The following is an 18,024-nucleotide window of genomic DNA, read 5'->3' as shown; positions in this document are numbered from 1 at the left end:
GTGACTGAGGTTGGGTTGGCTGGCAGGTGACGGGTTGGGTTTGGTGGCAGGTGACCTGGGTTGGGTTGGCTGGCTGGCAGGTGACTGGGGTTGGGTTGGCTGGCAGGTGACCTGGGTTGGGTTGGCTGGCAGGTGACTGGGGTTGGGTTGGGTTGGCTGGCAGGTGACTGGGGTCGGGTTGGGTTGGCTGGCAGGTGACTGGGGTTGGGTTGGGTTGGCTGGCAGGTGACTGGGGTTGGGTTGGCTGGCGGATGACTGGGGTTGGGTTGGCTGGCGGATGACTGGGGTTGGGTTGGTTGGCGGGTGACTGGGGTTGGGTTGGTTGGCGGGTGACTGGGGTTGGGTTGGCTGGCAGGTGACTGGGGTTGGGTTGGGTTGGCTGGCAAGTGACTGGGGTTGGGTTGGCTGGCAAGTGACTGGGGTTGGGTTGGCATGCAAGTGACCGGGGTTGGGTTGGCTGGCAGGTGACTTGGGTTGGTTGGCAGGTGACTGGGGTTGGGTTGGGTTGGCTGGCAGGTGACCGGGGTTGGGTTGTACCCATGTTGAGTGTGTCCCACCATGTGATTGGCTGGTCCTGACCCATGTTGAGTGTGTCCCACCACGTGATTGGCTGGTCCTGACCCATGTTGAGTGTGTCCCACCATGTGATTGGCTGTATTCTCCTGTTTGTCCAGGGATGACGTGCAGGAAAGCCACCGACCCGGTAGACTGGTCTCCTCTGGTTCTTGGCCTGCTCACTCTGCTGAAGCAGTTCCACTCCAGATACACAGAGCAGTTCCTGGCTCTCATTGGGCAATTCATACGCTCTGTCATGGAACAGTGCACCAGGTACGTTTTGATTGATTGATTTGTTGATTGGTTGATTTGTTGATTGATTGATTTGTTGAGTGATTTATTGATTTGTTGAGTGATTGATTTGTTTGATTGATTTGTTGAGTGATTGATTTGTTTGATTGATTGATTGATTTGTTGATTGATTGATTTGATTGTTTTGCCAGTTTAAAAACCTCACATATACACATTAATTTTAAGAGCGTAACAGTGATATCACAGTAAAGTCAGATTTATTTATATATAACACATGTAGTGCTAGTGAACGTTGCCCAAGGCTGCTATTTCAAACAGCTCTTTCCTGCAACAAAAAAACAAACGTTACCTCCATAGATCTAATCTGTATAAATACAATTTGAATGCAAAAAAATGTAAGTACATTTTGTGGATCACTGTGTTATTATATGTGGATTATATTCTGCTTCAAATTGAATGAAATGTAGATTTTTGGTAAATAATTATTTTCCAGTCAGAAGATCCCGGACATGCCGTCCGACGTGGTGGGAGCTCTGATGTTTCTGGAGGATTACGTACGCTACACCAAACTGCCTCGCAAGGTAGGATTAGATTAGGATTAGATTAGGATTAGATTAGGATTGGATTAGGATTAGGATTGGATTAGATTAGATTAGGATTAGATTAGGATCAGGATTGGATTAGGATTGGATTAGATTAGGATTGGATTAGGACTAGATTAGGTTTAGATTAGGATTGGATTAGGGTTGGATTAGGGTTGGATTGGATTAGATTTGGATTAGATTTGGATTAGGGTTGGATTGGATTGGATTAGGATTAGATTAGGATTAGCAACAACACCCATGGGGGGGGGGGGGGGAAACTATAGATATTCATCTGGAATATTACATTTTACATGCATATAATAATCTGTTGTTGTTTTTCTGTCTTTAAAGGTGGCCGAGGCCCACGTGCCAAGTTTCATCTTTGACGAGTTCAGGACAGTCCTGTGAAGATCTAGACAAAGGCCTCGAGTTCAGGACAGTCCTGTGAAGATCTAGACAAAGGCCTCGAGTTCAGGACAGTCCTGTGAAGATCTAGACAAAGGCCTCGAGTTCAGGACAGTCCTGTGAAGATCTAGACAAAGGCCTCGAGTTCAGGACAGTCCTGTGAAGATCTAGACAAAGGCCTCGAGTTCAGGACGGACCTGTGAAGATCTAGACAAAGGCCTCGAGTTCAGGACGGACCTGTGAAGATCTAGACAAAGGCCTCGAGTTCAGGACAGTCCTGTGAAGATCTAGACAAAGGACTCTTGGTTTAACTTTCTGTTGATTCATTCATTTTGACTTTAATTAATCTCTTGGTTACGTAATGACCTTTAATGTGCTAATGCTTTAGTAACACTGTAAATAGTTGAATGGTTTTTAATAACATCAGGTGTTACCAGCTTTGGTATAATGTCACCGTGGTAATATGTCATTCATTAAATACAAAAGAGGCTTTGAATAAATATAATGGTATATAATTTTGTTGATTTTTAGATTTTTTTTATTTTATATAACAGAACTTTTTTTTAAACATTTTAAAATCCAAGCAATTTACAGTAAGTTTTTGGTGTCTTTTTATTTTGAAGAAATGTCTGGCTGGACTTCCTCCTCCTTCAATGAGACTGGATTCATTGGTCCAGATCCTGTCCGACTACATGAGCAGATGTTGCATCGACCGTCAACCAATGGTTGCGTGCCACGTCATAAACTGTGTCGCCTGGCCATCATAAAACACATTGATATATCATATAATGTGGATCCTAATAGTTTCCTCAGCATACTAGAGCTGGTGCGACATTCTGTATAATATTTAAAAATATATATACAAATCCTTCAATAGCATCAACCTATTTCATGTTACAAAAAAACAGGCAAAATGTTGACAAAATTAAAAGCTGCTTAGCTCCCAGTCTCTCCCGTTTTTAATTCAACACAGGTCGCTTGGACCGTGGTGTTCTCAGTCCTTTCTCTCGTCTCCTGATCGAGATGCTGAACACAGGAGTAGAAAACCACGAGGGGGAATGATTGGTATCTACCCCGATACCTGATGTTAATCTGTTCAACATGACAACATGGTAACTAATACATGTGGTGTAGTTACTTGAGTTTTAGACAAAGCAGCAATCTAAGTCCCCTGACTTGGTGTCCAGTATATGTGTGGGTACAGGGGTTACCTGACTTGGTGTCAGGTGTCTGTGTGGGTACAGGGGTTACCTGACTTGGTATCAAGTGTCTGTGTGGGTACAGGGGTTACCTGACTTGGTATCAAGTGTCTGTGTGGGTACAGGGGTTACCTGACTTGGTATCAAGTGTATGTGTGGTTACAGGGGTTACCTGACTTGGTATCAAGTGTCTGTGTGGGTATAGGGGTTAACTGACTTGGTGTCCAGTATATGGGGTTACCTAACCTGGTGTCAAGTGTCTGTGTGGGTACAGGGGTTAACTGACTTGGTGTCCAGTGTCTGTGTGGGTACAGGGGTTAACTGACTTGTTGTCCAGTGTCTGTGTGGGTACAGAGGTTTCCTCTATATGCTGTATAGTGAGTGATATGTATAGATATACCATTTCTAGAAGTCATATTCCTCATCTAATCTTGACATGTTATGAGTTGAGATTTGGAAGGATGGCCTCGAGATTAGACCACATAGGTTAATGTAGCCCATCACAGGCCCCTGATCCTGTGCAGGGAAGTATTTTGGAGTGGACTGTGATTGAATAAGTATGATTAATAAATATATTTATTAATTTAATTTATATTCATTTATTTTGTAATGTTTTTTTTAGTTTACGTTTTTTATTTTGTATGATATCGTTTTCCCTCTTTCCCGAAATTGTATTCTTATTATTATTAATAGTTATCAATAATGTTGTTATTATCTTATTCAATACCCCGTCCAGCTGGTGGCGATAATGCACTCCTAACAGTGGATGCCAACCGCCGTTCAACCACATCGAAGAAGAAGAAGATTTAGACCACCTCAAGAGGAACCGGAAACGAGAACAAACTTTTCCCGGTAATTTTACGCAGCTAAAGTTGTTTAGTATTTTCTCTTATTTAGACACCAACACATTAAAGAACACGTCTACAACCTGTAAAAACCATCCCAGCGAGGAAAGTCGTGAGGTTAGCGAGCTATTTATTGGCACGCTCTTGCTTAGCCGCCAATAGTTAGTGATTATAGCGTAACGTTAACCGGCTGGCCAGGTATCAACATAGCCAGTCAGTGCACTTGTTGGTGATACGTGGATTCAACCTGAAGGTAGCTACAGATAACTTGTTTTGTGACCGTATGCAGGTTATTATTCCAACTTTGCTCTAACGTTAAGTCGACTACACAAGGTCTCTGTGAGCAACTGAATCAGGTGTGTTTTGAGCAAGGCTGGAACAAAAACCTGCACACCAGTTCTCCAGGGATTAGGGTTGGACATCCTGGCATCTGCTCCAATATACCGAGGGTGGCTTGATTCATTATAACCAGGACCCTGTGTTTTGGTTAATTCATTATAACCAGGTCCCTGTGTTTTGGTTAATCGTGTGGATTCATTCTAGCTAGGTCCCTGTGTTTTGGTTAATCGTGTTGATTCACTATAACTAGGACCCTGTGTTTTGGTTAATCGTGTTAATTCATTATAACTAGGACCCTGTGTTTTGATTGATTCATTATAACCAGGTCCCTGTGCTTTGGTTGATTCATTATAACCAGGTCCCTGTGTTTTGGTTAATCGTGTTGATTCATTATAACTAGGACCCTGTGTTTTGGTTAATCGTGTTGATCCATTATAACTAGGTCCCTGTGTTTTGGTTAATCGTGTTGATTCATTATAACCAGGACCCTGTGTTTTGGTTCATTCATTATAACTAGGACCCTGTGTTTTGGTTGATTCATTATAACCAGGACCCTGTGTTTTGGTTAATCATGTTGATTCATTATAACTAGGTCCCTGTGTTTTGGTTAATCATGTTGATTCATTATAACTAGGTCCCTGTGTTTTGGTTAATCGTGTTGATTCATTATAACTAGGTCCCTGTGTTTTGGTTAATCGTGTTGATTCATTATAACCAGGACCCTGTGTTTTGGTTAATCACGTTGATTCATTATAACCAGGACCCTGTGTTTTGGTTAATCACGTTGATTCATTATAACTAGGACCTTGTGTTTTGGTTAATCATGTTGATTCATTATAACTAGGTCCCTGTGTTTTGGTATTTTTTTAAATTGGAAGCCTTTTCTAAAAATTTGAATTAGAACAAAAATGAAAGCAGTTGTCTGAGGATGTTTCTGGACCATCTGACATGAAAAAGAAACAGGACCGTTTGATTCCAAATCTTTTAAATAAAGTTAAAAAAAAAAAAACAATGTCATGTGACAAACACGATTAACCAAAACACAAAGGGACCTAATATTCTAACAACTTAACATCTCTTGTTTCAGATACTTTCTCATGTTTTAGATTTCAACATGTCCTTGAGTGCAGTCCACTCCACACTGTCTAGTCTGAAAACATGTCAGGCAGATATTGGAACGGGGATGGACATTGTGACCGACGTCGCTCTGGACGTGGCAGAAACAGCAGGTAGGTTAGTGGCACGTCTCTATCAGAGAGACACTTGTGGCAGAAACAGCAGGTAGGTTAGTGGCACGTCTCTATCAGAGAGACACTTGTGGCAGAAACAGCAGGTAGGTTAGTGGCACGTCTCTATCAGAGAGACACTTGTGGCAGAAACAGCAGGTAGGTTAGTGGCACGTCTCTATCAGAGAGACACGTGTGGCAGAAACAGCAGGTAGGTTAGTGGCACGTCTCTATCAGAGAGACACGTGTGGCAGAAACAGCAGGTAGGTTAGTGGCACGTCTCTATCAGAGAGACACTTGTGGCAGAAACAGCAGGTAGGTTAGTGGCACGTCTCTATCAGAGAGACACGTGTGGCAGAAACAGCAGGTAGGTTAGTGGCACGTCTCTATCAGAGAGACACGTGTGGCAGAAACAGCAGGTAGGTTAGTGGCACGTCTCTATCAGAGAGACACTTGTGGCAGAAACAGCAGGTAGGTTAGTGGCACGTCTCTATCAGAGAGACACGTGTGGCAGAAACAGCAGGTAGGTTAGTGGCACGTCTCTATCAGAGAGACACTTGTGGCAGAAACAGCAGGTAGGTTAGTGGCACGTCTCTATCAGAGAGACACTTGTGGCAGAAACAGCAGGTAGGTTAGTGGCACATCTCTATCAGAGAGACACTTGTGGCAGAAACAGCAGGTAGGTTAGTGGCACGTCTCTATCAGAGAGACACGTGTGGCAGAAACAGCAGGTAGGTTAGTGGCACGTCTCTATCAGAGAGACACTTGTGGCAGAAACAGCAGGTAGGTTAGTGGCACGTCTCTATCAGAGAGACACGTGTGGCAGAAACAGCAGGTAGGTTAGTGGCACGTCTCTATCAGAGAGACACTTGTGGCAGAAACAGCAGGTAGGTTAGTGGCACGTCTCTATCAGAGAGACACTTGTGGCAGAAACAGCAGGTAGGTTAGTGGCACGTCTCTATCAGAGAGACACGTGTGGCAGAAACAGCAGGTAGGTTAGTGGCACGTCTCTATCAGAGAGACACGTGTGGCAGAAACAGCAGGTAGGTTAGTGGCACGTCTCTATCAGAGAGACACTTGTGGCAGAAACAGCAGGTAGGTTAGTGGCACGTCTCTATCAGAGAGACACTTGTGGCAGAAACAGCAGGTAGGTTAGTGGCACGTCTCTATCAGAGAGACACGTGTGGCAGAAACAGCAGGTAGGTTAGTGGCACGTCTCTATCAGAGAGACACTTGTGGCAGAAACAGCAGGTAGGTTAATGGCACATCTCTATCAGAGAGACACTTGACTGTGCTGGTAATATCTTTGTCGAATCCTTCTCACTGGACAGGCTCTTTGTGTGTATGTAGTCAACGGGACTGACTGACTGACTGACTGACTGTCTGACTGTCTGACTGACTGACTGACTGACTGACTGATTGACCGACCGACCGACCGACCGACCGACCGACCGACCGACCGGCTAGGAAGTGGAAGTGGTTCACACAAGGATGTCACTTGAGGATTTTGGTATGTTGACGTTTTTACGAGCCCAGGTCAAACATCTGTGCCGTGTGATATTTGAAAATATTAAATCTCTCACATTTTCAACTAGCCCGGTCTGGAAAGCACTAGCCAGCAGGCTAATTGGATACATTTTCTACTAGCTCGGTCTGGAAAGCACTAGCCAGCAGGCTAGTTGGACACATTTTCTACTAGCCCGGTCTGGAAAGCACTAGCCAGCAGGCTAGTTGGACACATTTTCTACTAGCTCGGTCTGGAAAGCACTAGCCAGCAGGCTAGTTGGACACATTTTCTACTAGCCCGGTCTGAAAAGCACTAGCCAGCAGGTTAGTTGGACACATTTTCTACTAGCTCGGTCTGGAAAGCACTAGCCAGCAGGCTAGTTGGACACATTTTCTACTAGCCCGGTCTGAAAAGCACTAGCCAGCAGGTTAGTTGGACACATTTTCTACTAGCCCGGTCTGACAAGCACTAGCCAGCAGGCTAGTTGGATACATTTTCTACTAGCTGGGTCTGGAAAGCACTAGCCAGCAGACTAGTTGGACACATTTTCTACTAGCCCGGTCTGGAAAGCACTAGCCAGCAGGCTAGTTGGACACATGTTCTACTAGCCCGGTCCGAAAAGCACTAGCCAGCATGCTAGTTGGACACATTTTCTACTAGCTCGGTCTGAAAAGCACTAGCCAGCAGGCTAGTTGGACACATTTTCTACTAGCCCGGTCTGAAAAGCACTAGCCAGCAGGCTAGTTGGACACATTTTCTACTAGCTCGGTCTGAAAAGCACTAGCCAGCAGGCTAGTTGGACACATTTTCTACTAGCCCGGTCTGGAAAGCACTAGCCAGCAGGCTAGTTGGACACATTTTCTACTAGCCCGGTCTGGAAAGCACTAGCCAGCAGGCTAGTTGGATACATTTTCTACTAGCCCGGTCTGGAAAGCACTAGCCAGCAGGCTAGTTGGACACATTTTCTACTAGCCCGGTCTGGAAAGCACTTGCCAGCAGGCTAGTTGGAGACATTTTCTATTAGCCCGGTCTGGAAAGCACTAGCCAGCAGGCTAGTTGGACACATTTTCTACTAGCCCGGTCTGGAAAGCAGTAGCCAGCAGGCTAGTTGGACACATTTTCTACTAGCCCGGTCTGGAAAGCACTAGCCAGCAGGCTAGTTGGACACATTTTCTACTAGCCCGGTCCGAAAAGCACTAGCCAGCAGGCTAGTTGGACACATTTTCTACTAGCTCGGTCTGGAAAGCACTAGCCAGCAGGCTAGTTGGACACATTTTCTACTAGCTCGGTCTGGAAAGCACTTGCCAGCAGGCTAGTTGGACACATTTTCTACTAGCCTGGTCTGGAAAGCACTTGCCAGCAGACTAGTTGGACACATTTTCTACTAGCCCGGTCTGGAAAGCACTAGCCAGCAGGCTAGTTGGACACATTTTCTACTAGCCCGGTCCGAAAAGCACTAGCCAGCAGGCTAGTTGGACACATTTTCTACTAGCTCGGTCTGGAAAGCACTAGCCAACAGGCTAGTTGGACACATTTTCTACTAGCCCGGTCTGGAAAGCACTAGCCAGCAGGCTAGTTGGACACATTTTCTACTAACCCGGTCTGGAAAGCACTAGCCAGCAGGCTAGTTGGACACATTTTCTACTAGCTCGGTCTGAAAAGCACTAGCCAACAGGCTAGTTGGACACGTGTTCTACTAGCTCGGTTTGGAAAGCACTAGCCAGCAGGCTAGTTGGACACATTTTCTACTTGCACGGTCTGAAAAGCACTAGCCAGCAGGCTAGTTGGACACATTTTCTACTAGCTCGGTCTGAAAAGCACTAGCCAACAGGCTAGTTGGACACGTGTTCTACTAGCTCGGTTTGGAAAGCACTAGCCAGCAGGCTAGTTGGACACATTTTCTACTTGCACGATCTGAAAAGCACTTGCCAGCAGACTAGTTGGACACATTTTCTACTAGCCCGGTCTGGAAAGCACTAGCCAGCAGGCTAGTTGGACACATTTTCTACTAGCCCGGTCTGGAAAGCACTAGCCAGCAGGCTAGTTGGACACATTTTCTACTAGCCCGGTCTGGAAAGCACTAGCCAGCAGTCTAGTTGGACACATTTTCTACTAGCCCGGTCTGGAAAGCACTAGCCAGCAGTCTAGTTGGACACATTTTCTACTAGCTCGGTCTGAAAAGCACTAGCCAACAGGCTAGTTGGACACGTGTTCTACTAGCTCGGTTTGGAAAGCACTAGCCAGCAGGCTAGTTGGACACATTTTCTACTAGCCCGGTCCGAAAAGCACTAGCCAGCAGGCTAGTTGGACACACATTCTACTATACAGAGCTATGGAATGCTGTCTACCATTTGGTAGCTTGTGTCACCATAACAACAGTATACAGAGCTATGGAATGCTGTCTACCATTTGGTAGCTTGTGTCACCATAACAACAGTATACAGAGCTATGGAATGCTGTCTACCATTTGGTAGCTTGTGTCACCATAACAACAGTATACAGGGCTATGGAATGCTGTCTAACATTTGGAAGCTTGTCACCATAACAAACAGTATACAGAGATATGAATAATTTAGTATGATGTGATGATTATTACAGGAACTGAGAATGATGCAGTCCTGAAGAAGCTGGAGGTGATGATGCTGGAGTGTGCCAAACTGGACCAGGAGATCAACTGCTTCGTTGAGGTGGTGAACTGTGTCACTGCAGAGGTGAAGTACTGAACTGCAGGGGTCAAAGTTCATTTTCTGTCGGATGGATTCTGGAGATAAGTGTGGATCCTCAAACGGCAGTGTGTAGCCTACTGTAGCTGTTGGATAAGGAATTACAATCTTCTACGTTATCACTCAGAATGCCACTTTCCAGTGATACTAGTCATGTAATGGTGGTATTAAACTAAACCTGACAATAGATGATCTATTTACCTAGTCCTGTAATGGTGTTATTATAGACAATAGATGATCTATTTACCTAGTCCTGTAATGGTGTTATTATAGACAATAGATTATATATTTACCTAGTCATGTTATTAAACTAAACCAGACAATAGATGATCTATTTACCTAGTCCTGTAATGGTGTTATTATAGACAATAGATGATCTATTTACCTAGTCCTGTAATGGTGTTATTATAGACAATAGATTATCTATTTACCTAGTCCTGTAATGGTGTTATTAAACTAAACCAGTCAATAGATGATCTATTTACCTAGTCCTGTAATGGTGTTATTATAGACAATAGATGATCTATTTACCTAGTCCTGTAATGGTGTTATTATAGACAATAGATGATCTAGTTACCTAGTCCTGTAATGGTGTTATTATAGACAATAGATGATCTATTTACCTAGTCCTGTAATGGTGTTATTATAGACAATAGATGATCTATTTACCTAGTCCTGTAATGGTGTTATTATAGACAATAGATTATCTATTTACCTAGTCCTGTAATGGTGTTATTAAACTAAACCAGTCAATAGATGATCTATTTACCTAGTCCTGTAATGGTGTTATTATAGACAATAGATGATCTATTTACCTAGTCCTGTAATGGTGTTATTATAGACAATAGATGATCTATTTACCTAGTCCTGTAATGGTGTTATTATAGACAATAGATGATCTAGTTACCTAGTCCTGTAATGGTGTTATTATAGACAATAGATGATCTATTTACCTAGTCCAAATATATTGATGAAAGTCACCTTGTCCTAGAGATATATTGATAAAAGTCACCTTGTCCTAGAGATATATTGATAAAAGTCACCTTGTCCTAGAGATATATTGATAAAAGTCACCTTGTCCTAGAGATATATTGATAAAAGTCACCTTGTCCTGGAGATATATTGATAAAAGTCACCTTGTCCTAGAGATATATTGATAAAAGTCACCTTGTCCTAGAGATCTATTGATAAAAGTCACCTTGTCCTAGAGATATATTGATAAAAGTCACCTTGTCCTAGAGATATATTGATAAAAGTCACCTTGTCCTAGAGATATATTGATAAAAGTCACCTTGTCCTAGAGATATATTGATAAAAGTCACCTTGTCCTAGAGATCTATTGATAAAAGTCACCTTGTCCTGGAGATATATTGATAAAAGTCACCTTGTCCTGGAGATATATTGATAAAAGTCACCTTGTCCTAGAGATATATTGATAAAAGTCACCTTGTCCTGGAGATCTATTGATAAAAGTCACCTTGTCCTAGAGATATATTGATAAAAGTCACCTTGTCCTAGAGATATATTGATAAAAGTCACCTTGTCCTAGAGATATATTGATAAAAGTCACCTTGTCCTAGAGATATATTGATAAAAGTCACCTTGTCCTAGAGATATATTGATAAAAGTCACCTTGTCCTAGAGATATATTGATAAAAGTCACCTTGTCCTAGAGATATATTGATAAAAGTCACCTTGTCCTAGAGATATATTGATAAAAGTCACCTTGTCCTAGAGATATATTGATAAATGTCACCTTGTCCTATAGAGATTGACATGGTAATTAAAATGCCACACCGGGGTAAACTACACCAAACACAGGCCTTATTTCAACTGTTTCTAAAATCCCCTATAGGGGGGGAAAATGAATGGTGAGAGAAAGATTGGAACCATTTCCCTGTTTTTGACCCGCTAGGTTTTATGGGTATTATGACACCACCTCCACGGTGGGGCTCTATAACACCCAGGTCGTATTCCTTTGGCACCAGACTTATCGAAGCAGTCTGAAACAGGGAGGGACTAACTGATCATCTGAAACAGGGAGGGACTAACTGATCGTCTGAAACGGGGAGGGACTAACTGATCGTCTGAAACAGGGAGGGACTAACTGATCGTCTGAAACAGGGAGGGACTAACTGATCGTCTGAAACAGGGAGGGACTAACTGATCGTCTGAAACAGGGAGGGACTAACTGATCAGCTGAAACAGGGAGGGACTAACTGATCAGCTGAAACAGGGAGGGACTAACTGATCAGCTGAAAAGGGGAGGGACTAACTGATCAGCTGAAAAAGGGAGGGACTAACTGATCGTCTGAAACAGGGAGGGACTAACTGATCGTCTGAAACAGGGAGGGACTAACTGATCGTCTGAAACAGGGAGGGACTAACTGATCGTCTGAAACAGGGAGGGACTAACTGATCGTCTGAAACAGGGAGGGACTGTTTTTATTTTCCATTGCAAAACTTTTTGCTACGGTGTTCACGAATGAGCACCTGTCTTCCCCCCCCCCCCCCCCCCAGAGCACCTGTCTGCCCCCCTAGAGCACCTGTCTGCCCCCCCAGAGCACCTGTCTGCCCCCCTAGAGCACCTGTCTGCCCCCCCTAGAGCACATGTCTGCCCCCCCTAGAGCACATGTCTGCCCCCCCCTAGAGCACATGTCTGCCCCCCCCTAGAGCACATGTCTGCCCCCCCCTAGAGCACATGTCTGCCCCCCCCTAGAGCACCTGTCTGCCCCCCCAGAGCACCTGTCTGCCCCCCCCTAGACCACCTGTCTGTCCCACCCCCTAGACCACCTGTCTGCCCCCCCTAGAGCACCTGTCTGCCCCCCCTAGAGCACCTGTCTGCCCCCCCTAGAGCACCTGTCTGCCCCCCCTAGAGCACCTGTCTGCCCCCCCTAGAGCACCTGTCTGCCCCCCCTAGAGCACCTGTCTGCCCCCCCTAGAGCACCTGTCTGCCCCCCCTAGAGCACATGTCTGCCCCCCCTAGAGCACCTGTCTGCCCCCCCCTAGACCACCTGTCTGTCCCCCCCCCTAGACCACCTGTCTGCCCCCCCTAAAGCACCTGTCTGCCGGCCCCCAGCACCTGTCTGCCCCCCCCAGCACCTGTCTGATGTCACCTGCCTCCTGTTCTCCAGGTGAGGAACCAAGAGCCCGAGGCCATGTTCAGACTGAAGTCTCTGGTGAAGGAGAAGTTCACTGAGAGACACGGCAGTCTGTCTGAGGGAGAGCTACAGAACCACGTCAAGCTGGTCAGCTTTAAGGAGAACGTCAGAAACGCACTCAAAACAGGTGAGGCACGCACACACACACACGCACACACACACACACACACACACACACACACACTAGTTGTATGTAGACTAGCAGCATGTCCCACATGGTGACTGGTAACCTGTCTTGTGTGTATGTTCTGTCTCCATCAGTGAACCCTGAGGCAGCAGAGAATATGGAGGAGGAGCTGGATGAGGATGTTGCTGTGACGCAGAGTGAGGTTAACTTCACCTGTCCCCTGACTCAGGTTGGTCTCAGTATCTAACCTGTCCCCTGACTCAGGTTGGTCTCTCTCCTCCTGTCAGTATCTAACCTGTCCCCTGACTCAGGTTGGTCTCTCCTCCTCCTGTCAGTATCTAACCTGTCCCCTGACTCAGGTTGGTCTCTCTCCTCCTGTCAGTATCTAACCTGTCCCCTGACTCAGGTTGGTCTCTCCTCCTCCTGTCAGTATCTAACCTGTCCCCTGACTCAGGTTGGTCTCTCCTCCTCCTGTCAGTATCTAACCTGTCCCCTGACTCAGGTTGGTCTCTCCTCCTCCTGTCAGTATCTAACCTGTCCCCTGACTCAGGTTGGTCTCTCCTCCTCCTGTCAGTATCTAACCTGTCCCCTGACTCAGGTTGGTCTCTCTCCTCCTGTCAGTATCTAACCTGTCCCCTCACTCAGGTTGGTCTCTCTCCTCCTGTCAGTATCTAACCTGTCCCCTCACTCAGGTTGGTCTCTCTCCTCCTGTCAGTATCTAACCTGTCCCCTGACTCAGGTTGGTCTCTCCTCCTCCTGTCAGTATCTAACCTGTCCCCTGACTCAGGTTGGTCTCTCCTCCTCCTGTCAGTATCTAACCTGTCCCCTGACTCAGGTTGGTCTCTCCTCCTCCTGTCAGTATCTAACCTGTCCCCTGACTCAGGTTGGTCTCTCCTCCTCCTGTCAGTATCTAACCTGTCCCCTCACTCAGGTTGGTCTAGCCTGTCCCCTGACTCAGGTTGGTCTCTCTCCTCCTGTCAGTATCTAACCTGTCCCCTGACTCAGGTTGGTCTCTCTCCTCCTGTCAGTATCTAACCTGTCCCCTCACTCAGGTTGGTCTCTCCTCCTCCTGTCAGTAACTAGCCTGTCCCCTGACTCAGGTTGGTCTCTCTCCTCCTGTCAGTAACTAACCTGTCCCCTGACTCAGGTTGGTCTCTACTCCTGTCAGTAACTAACCTGTCCCCTGACTCAGGTTGGTCTCTCCTCCTCCTGTCAGTAACTAACCTGTCCCCTGACTCAGGTTGGTCTCTCTCCTCCTGTCAGTATCTAACCTGTCCCCTGACTCAGTTTGGTCTCTACTCCTCCTGTCAGTATCTAACCTGTCCCCTGACTCAGGTTGGTCTCTACTCTTCCTGTCAGTATCTAACCTGTCCCCTGACTCAGGTTGGTCTCTCTCCTCCTGTCAGTAACTAGCCTGTCCCCTGACTCAGGTTGGTCTCTACTCCTCCTGTCAGTATCTAACCTGTCCCCTGACTCAGGTCGGTCTCTCTCCTCCTGTCAGTAACTAGCCTGTCCCCTGACTGTTTGGTCTCTACTCCTCCTGTCAGTATCTAACCTGTCCCCTGACTCAGGTTGGTCTCTACTCCTCCTGTCAGTAACTTCACCTGTCCCCTGACTCAGGTTGGTCTCTCCTCCTCCTGTCAGTATCTAACCTGTCCCCTCAGGTTGGTCTCTACTCCTCCTGTCAGTATCTAACCTGTCCCCTCAGGTTGGTCTCTCTCTTCCTGTCAGTGTCTAACCTGTCCCCTCAGGTATGTCTTTCCCACTGTAAACTAATCTGCCCGGCAACAGGACAATAAAGCCTTACAGTCTGGTTGTGTCCATGTTGTTGTGTGGCCCTGCAGGTGGAGATGGTATGTCTTTCCCCCACTGTAAACTAATCTGCCCGGCAACAGGACAATAAAGCCTTACAGTCTGGTTGTGTCCATGTTGTTGTGTGGCCCTGCAGGTGGAGATGGTATGTCTTTCCCCCACTGTAAACTAATCTGCCCGGCAACAGGACAATAAAGCCTTACAGTCTGGTTGTGTCCATGTTGTTGTGTGGCCCTGCAGGTGGAGATGGTTAACCCAATGAAGAACAAGAAGTGTAACCACCACTACGACCGGGACGCCATTATGGGGATGATCAAGGCCAGGCAAAACCAGAAGAAGAAGTTACGGTGAGACGTGACGCTCCTGCTGTCTGGTTTAGTCAATTCATTTACACTCTGTTGTCTTGAGTCTGCCTGTTGCTATAGCACCTTGTCAATCAGGATGTGATGTCTCTCTGTCCTACCCCTGTTGCTATAGCACCTTGTCAATCAGGATGTGATGTCATCTCTCTGTCCTACCCTTGTTGCTATAACACCTTGTCAATCAGGATGTGATGTCATCTCTCTGTCCTACCCCTGTTGCTATAGCACCTTGTCAATCAGGATGTGATGTCTCTCTGTCCTACCCCTGTTGCTATAGCACCTTGTCAATCAGGATGTGATGTCATCTCTCTGTCCTACCCTTGTTGCTATAACACCTTGTCAATCAGGATGTGATGTCATCTCTCTGTCCTACCCCTGTTGCTATAGCACCTTGTCAATCAGGATGTGATGTCATCTCTCTGTCCTACCCCTGTTGCTATAGCACCTTGTCAATCAGGATGTGATGTCATCTCTCTGTCCTACCCTTGTTGCTATAACACCTTGTCAATCAGGATGTGATGTCATCTCTCTGTCCTACCCCTGTTGCTATAGCACCTTGTCAATCAGGATGTGATGTCGTCTCTCTGTCCTACCCTGTTGTTATAGCACCTTGTCAATCAGGATGTGATGTCGTCTCTCTGTCCTACCCTGTTATTGTTAGCACCTTGTCAATCAGGATGTGATGTCGTCTCTCTGTCCTACCCTGTTGTTATAGCACCTTGTCAATCAGGATGTGATGTCGTCTCACTGTCCTACCCCTGTTGCTATAGCACCTTGTCAATCAGGATGTGATGTCATCTCTCTGTCCTACCCCTGTTGCTATAGCACCTTGTCAATCAGGATGTGATGTCGTCTCTCTGTCCTACCCTGTTACTGTTAGCACCTTGTCAATCAGGATGTGATGTCGTCTCTCTGTCCTACCCTGTTACTGTTAGCACCTTGTCAATCAGGATGTGATGTCGTCTCTCTGTCCTACCCTGTTACTGTTAGCACCTTGTCAATCAGGATGTGATGTCGTCTCTCTGTCCTACCCTGCTGTTATAGCACCTTGTCAATCAGGATGTGATGTAGTCTCTCTGTCCTACCCTGTTACTGTTAGCACCTTGTCAATCAGGATGTGATGTCGTCTCTCTGTCCTACCCTGTTGCTATAGCACCTTGTCAATCAGGATGTGATGTCGTCTCTCTGTCCTACCCTGTTGCTATAGCACCTTGTCAATCAGGATGTGATGTCGTCTCTCTGTCCTACCCCTGTTGCTATAGCACCTTGTCAATCAGGATGTGATGTCGTCTCTCTGTCCTACCCGTTGCTATAGCACCTTGTCAATCAGGATGTGATGTCGTCTCTCTGTCCTACCCGTTACTATAGCACCTTGTCAATCAGGATGTGATGTCGTCTCTTTGTCCTACCCTGCTGTTATAGCACCTTGTCAATCAGGATGTGATGTCGTCTCTCTGTCCTACCCTGTTGCTATAGCACCTTGTCAATCAGGATGTGATGTCGTCTCTCTGTCCTACCCCTGTTGCTATAGCACCTTGTCAATCAGGATGTGATGTCGTCTCTCTGTCCTACCCTGTTGTTATAACACCTTGTCAAACAGGATGTGATGTCGTCTCTCTGTCCTACCCTGTTGTTATAGCACCTTGTCAAACAGGATGTGATGTCGTCTCTCTGTCCTACCCTGTTGCTATAGCACCTTGTCAATCAGGATGTGATGTCGTCTCTCTGTCCTACCCTGTTGCTATAGCACCTTGTCAATCAGGATGTGATGTTGTCTCTCTGTCCTACCCTGCTGTTATAGCACCTTGTCAATCAGGATGTGATGTCATCTCTCTGTCCTACCCTGTTGTTATAACACCTTGTCAAACAGGATGTGATGTCGTCTCTCTGTCCTACCCTGTTGTTATAGCACCTTGTCAATCAGGATGTGATGTCGTCTCTCTGTCCTACCCTGTTGCTATAGCACCTTGTCAATCAGGATGTGATGTCTCTCTGTCCTACCCTGTTGTTATAGCACCTTGTCAATCAGGATGTGATGTCGTCTCTCTGTCCTACCCTGTTGTTATAGCACCTTGTCAATCAGGATGTGATGTCGTCTCTCCGTCCTACCCCTGTTGCTATAGCACCTTGTCAATCAGGATGGGATGTCGTCTCTCTGTCCTACCCTTTTGCTATAGCACCTTGTCAATCAGGATGTGATGTCGTCTCTCCGTCCTACCCCTGTTGCTATAGCACCTTGTCAATCAGGATGGGATGTCGTCTCTCTGCCCTACCCTGTTGTTATAGCACCATGTCAATCAGGATGTGATGTCATCTCTCTGTCCTACCCCTGTTGCTATAGCACCTTGTCAATCAGGATGGGATGTCGTCTCTCTGTCCTACCCTGTTGCTATAGCACCTTGTTTTACACTTAAACAACTGTTGCAGTAAAACATTAGATTGATTCATTAGCATATTCCTTTTCTCCGTCCCACAGCTGTCCGGTGGTTGGCTGTGGCAACACGGACGTGAAGCAGGGAGACCTGATCCTAGATCAGATTATGAAGAGACAGATCCAGAAGAGGTAGACTACCAAAGGCATGATTCTGGGGTACGCCAACTCATCAAACCTGACAATAATAATTAGACTTTTATTTAATTGAGGAAAAAACATGACTTGTTGTTGTTGTTGTTGTGACCAGATGTTGCTGCTGTGTCTGATGGTATTTGTTGTTGTTGTGACCAGATGTTGCTGCTGTGTCTGATCGTATTTGTTCGTCACAGAATTGGACTATTCTGAAGTTTGATATAACAAAACCTTTATTTATACATTAGGGATTCATATTTATTAGTCAGTTCAATAAGGGGGGGGCAGGTAGCCTAGTGGTTAGGGGGGGGGGCAGGTAGCCTAGTGGTTAGAGGGGGGAGGGGCAGGTAGCCTAGTGGTT

At 46.0% G+C, this 18,024-nt stretch overlaps 2 protein-coding genes across 4 annotated transcripts in view; both read left to right on the top strand.

The window, feature by feature from the left end:
• The window catches only part of LOC139386518 (WASH complex subunit 5-like), a 31,326-nt gene extending 29,003 nt beyond the window's left edge, over window positions 1–2,323 (top strand). Inside the window, exons 12-14 of the mRNA XM_071132112.1 lie at window positions 675–828; window positions 1,301–1,388; window positions 1,743–2,323. Of these exons, the coding sequence (XP_070988213.1) occupies window positions 675–828; window positions 1,301–1,388; window positions 1,743–1,799 (299 nt within the window). The 3' untranslated portion in view covers window positions 1,800–2,323. The remainder of the gene's footprint in view (window positions 1–674; window positions 829–1,300; window positions 1,389–1,742) is intronic.
• Window positions 2,324–3,829: 1,506 nt separating this feature from the next.
• On the top strand, window positions 3,830–17,783 carry LOC139405628 (E3 SUMO-protein ligase NSE2-like). Of its 3 annotated transcripts, none has more exons than XM_071148042.1 (7): window positions 3,830–3,847; window positions 5,267–5,408; window positions 9,511–9,623; window positions 12,770–12,923; window positions 13,058–13,152; window positions 14,976–15,082; window positions 17,574–17,783. In XM_071148042.1, the coding sequence occupies exons 2-7, from the start codon at window positions 5,294–5,296 to the stop codon at window positions 17,662–17,664; spliced, it is 675 nt and encodes a 224-aa protein (XP_071004143.1). In that variant the 5' UTR covers window positions 3,830–3,847; window positions 5,267–5,293; the 3' UTR covers window positions 17,665–17,783. The 3 variants fall into 3 exon arrangements, with proteins under 3 accessions (XP_071004143.1, XP_071004142.1, XP_071004141.1); XM_071148041.1 differs by having other exon boundaries at window positions 3,835–3,957; XM_071148040.1 differs by having other exon boundaries at window positions 3,835–4,093.
• Window positions 17,784–18,024: the final 241 nt, after the last annotated feature.

Source organism: Oncorhynchus clarkii, chromosome 3 (genome assembly GCF_045791955.1).
Source record: "Oncorhynchus clarkii lewisi isolate Uvic-CL-2024 chromosome 3, UVic_Ocla_1.0, whole genome shotgun sequence".
Taxonomy (NCBI): Eukaryota; Metazoa; Chordata; class Actinopteri; order Salmoniformes; family Salmonidae; genus Oncorhynchus; species Oncorhynchus clarkii.
The sequence above is the reverse complement of the archived record's forward strand: the minus strand, read 5'-3'. Positions and strand labels throughout refer to the sequence as shown.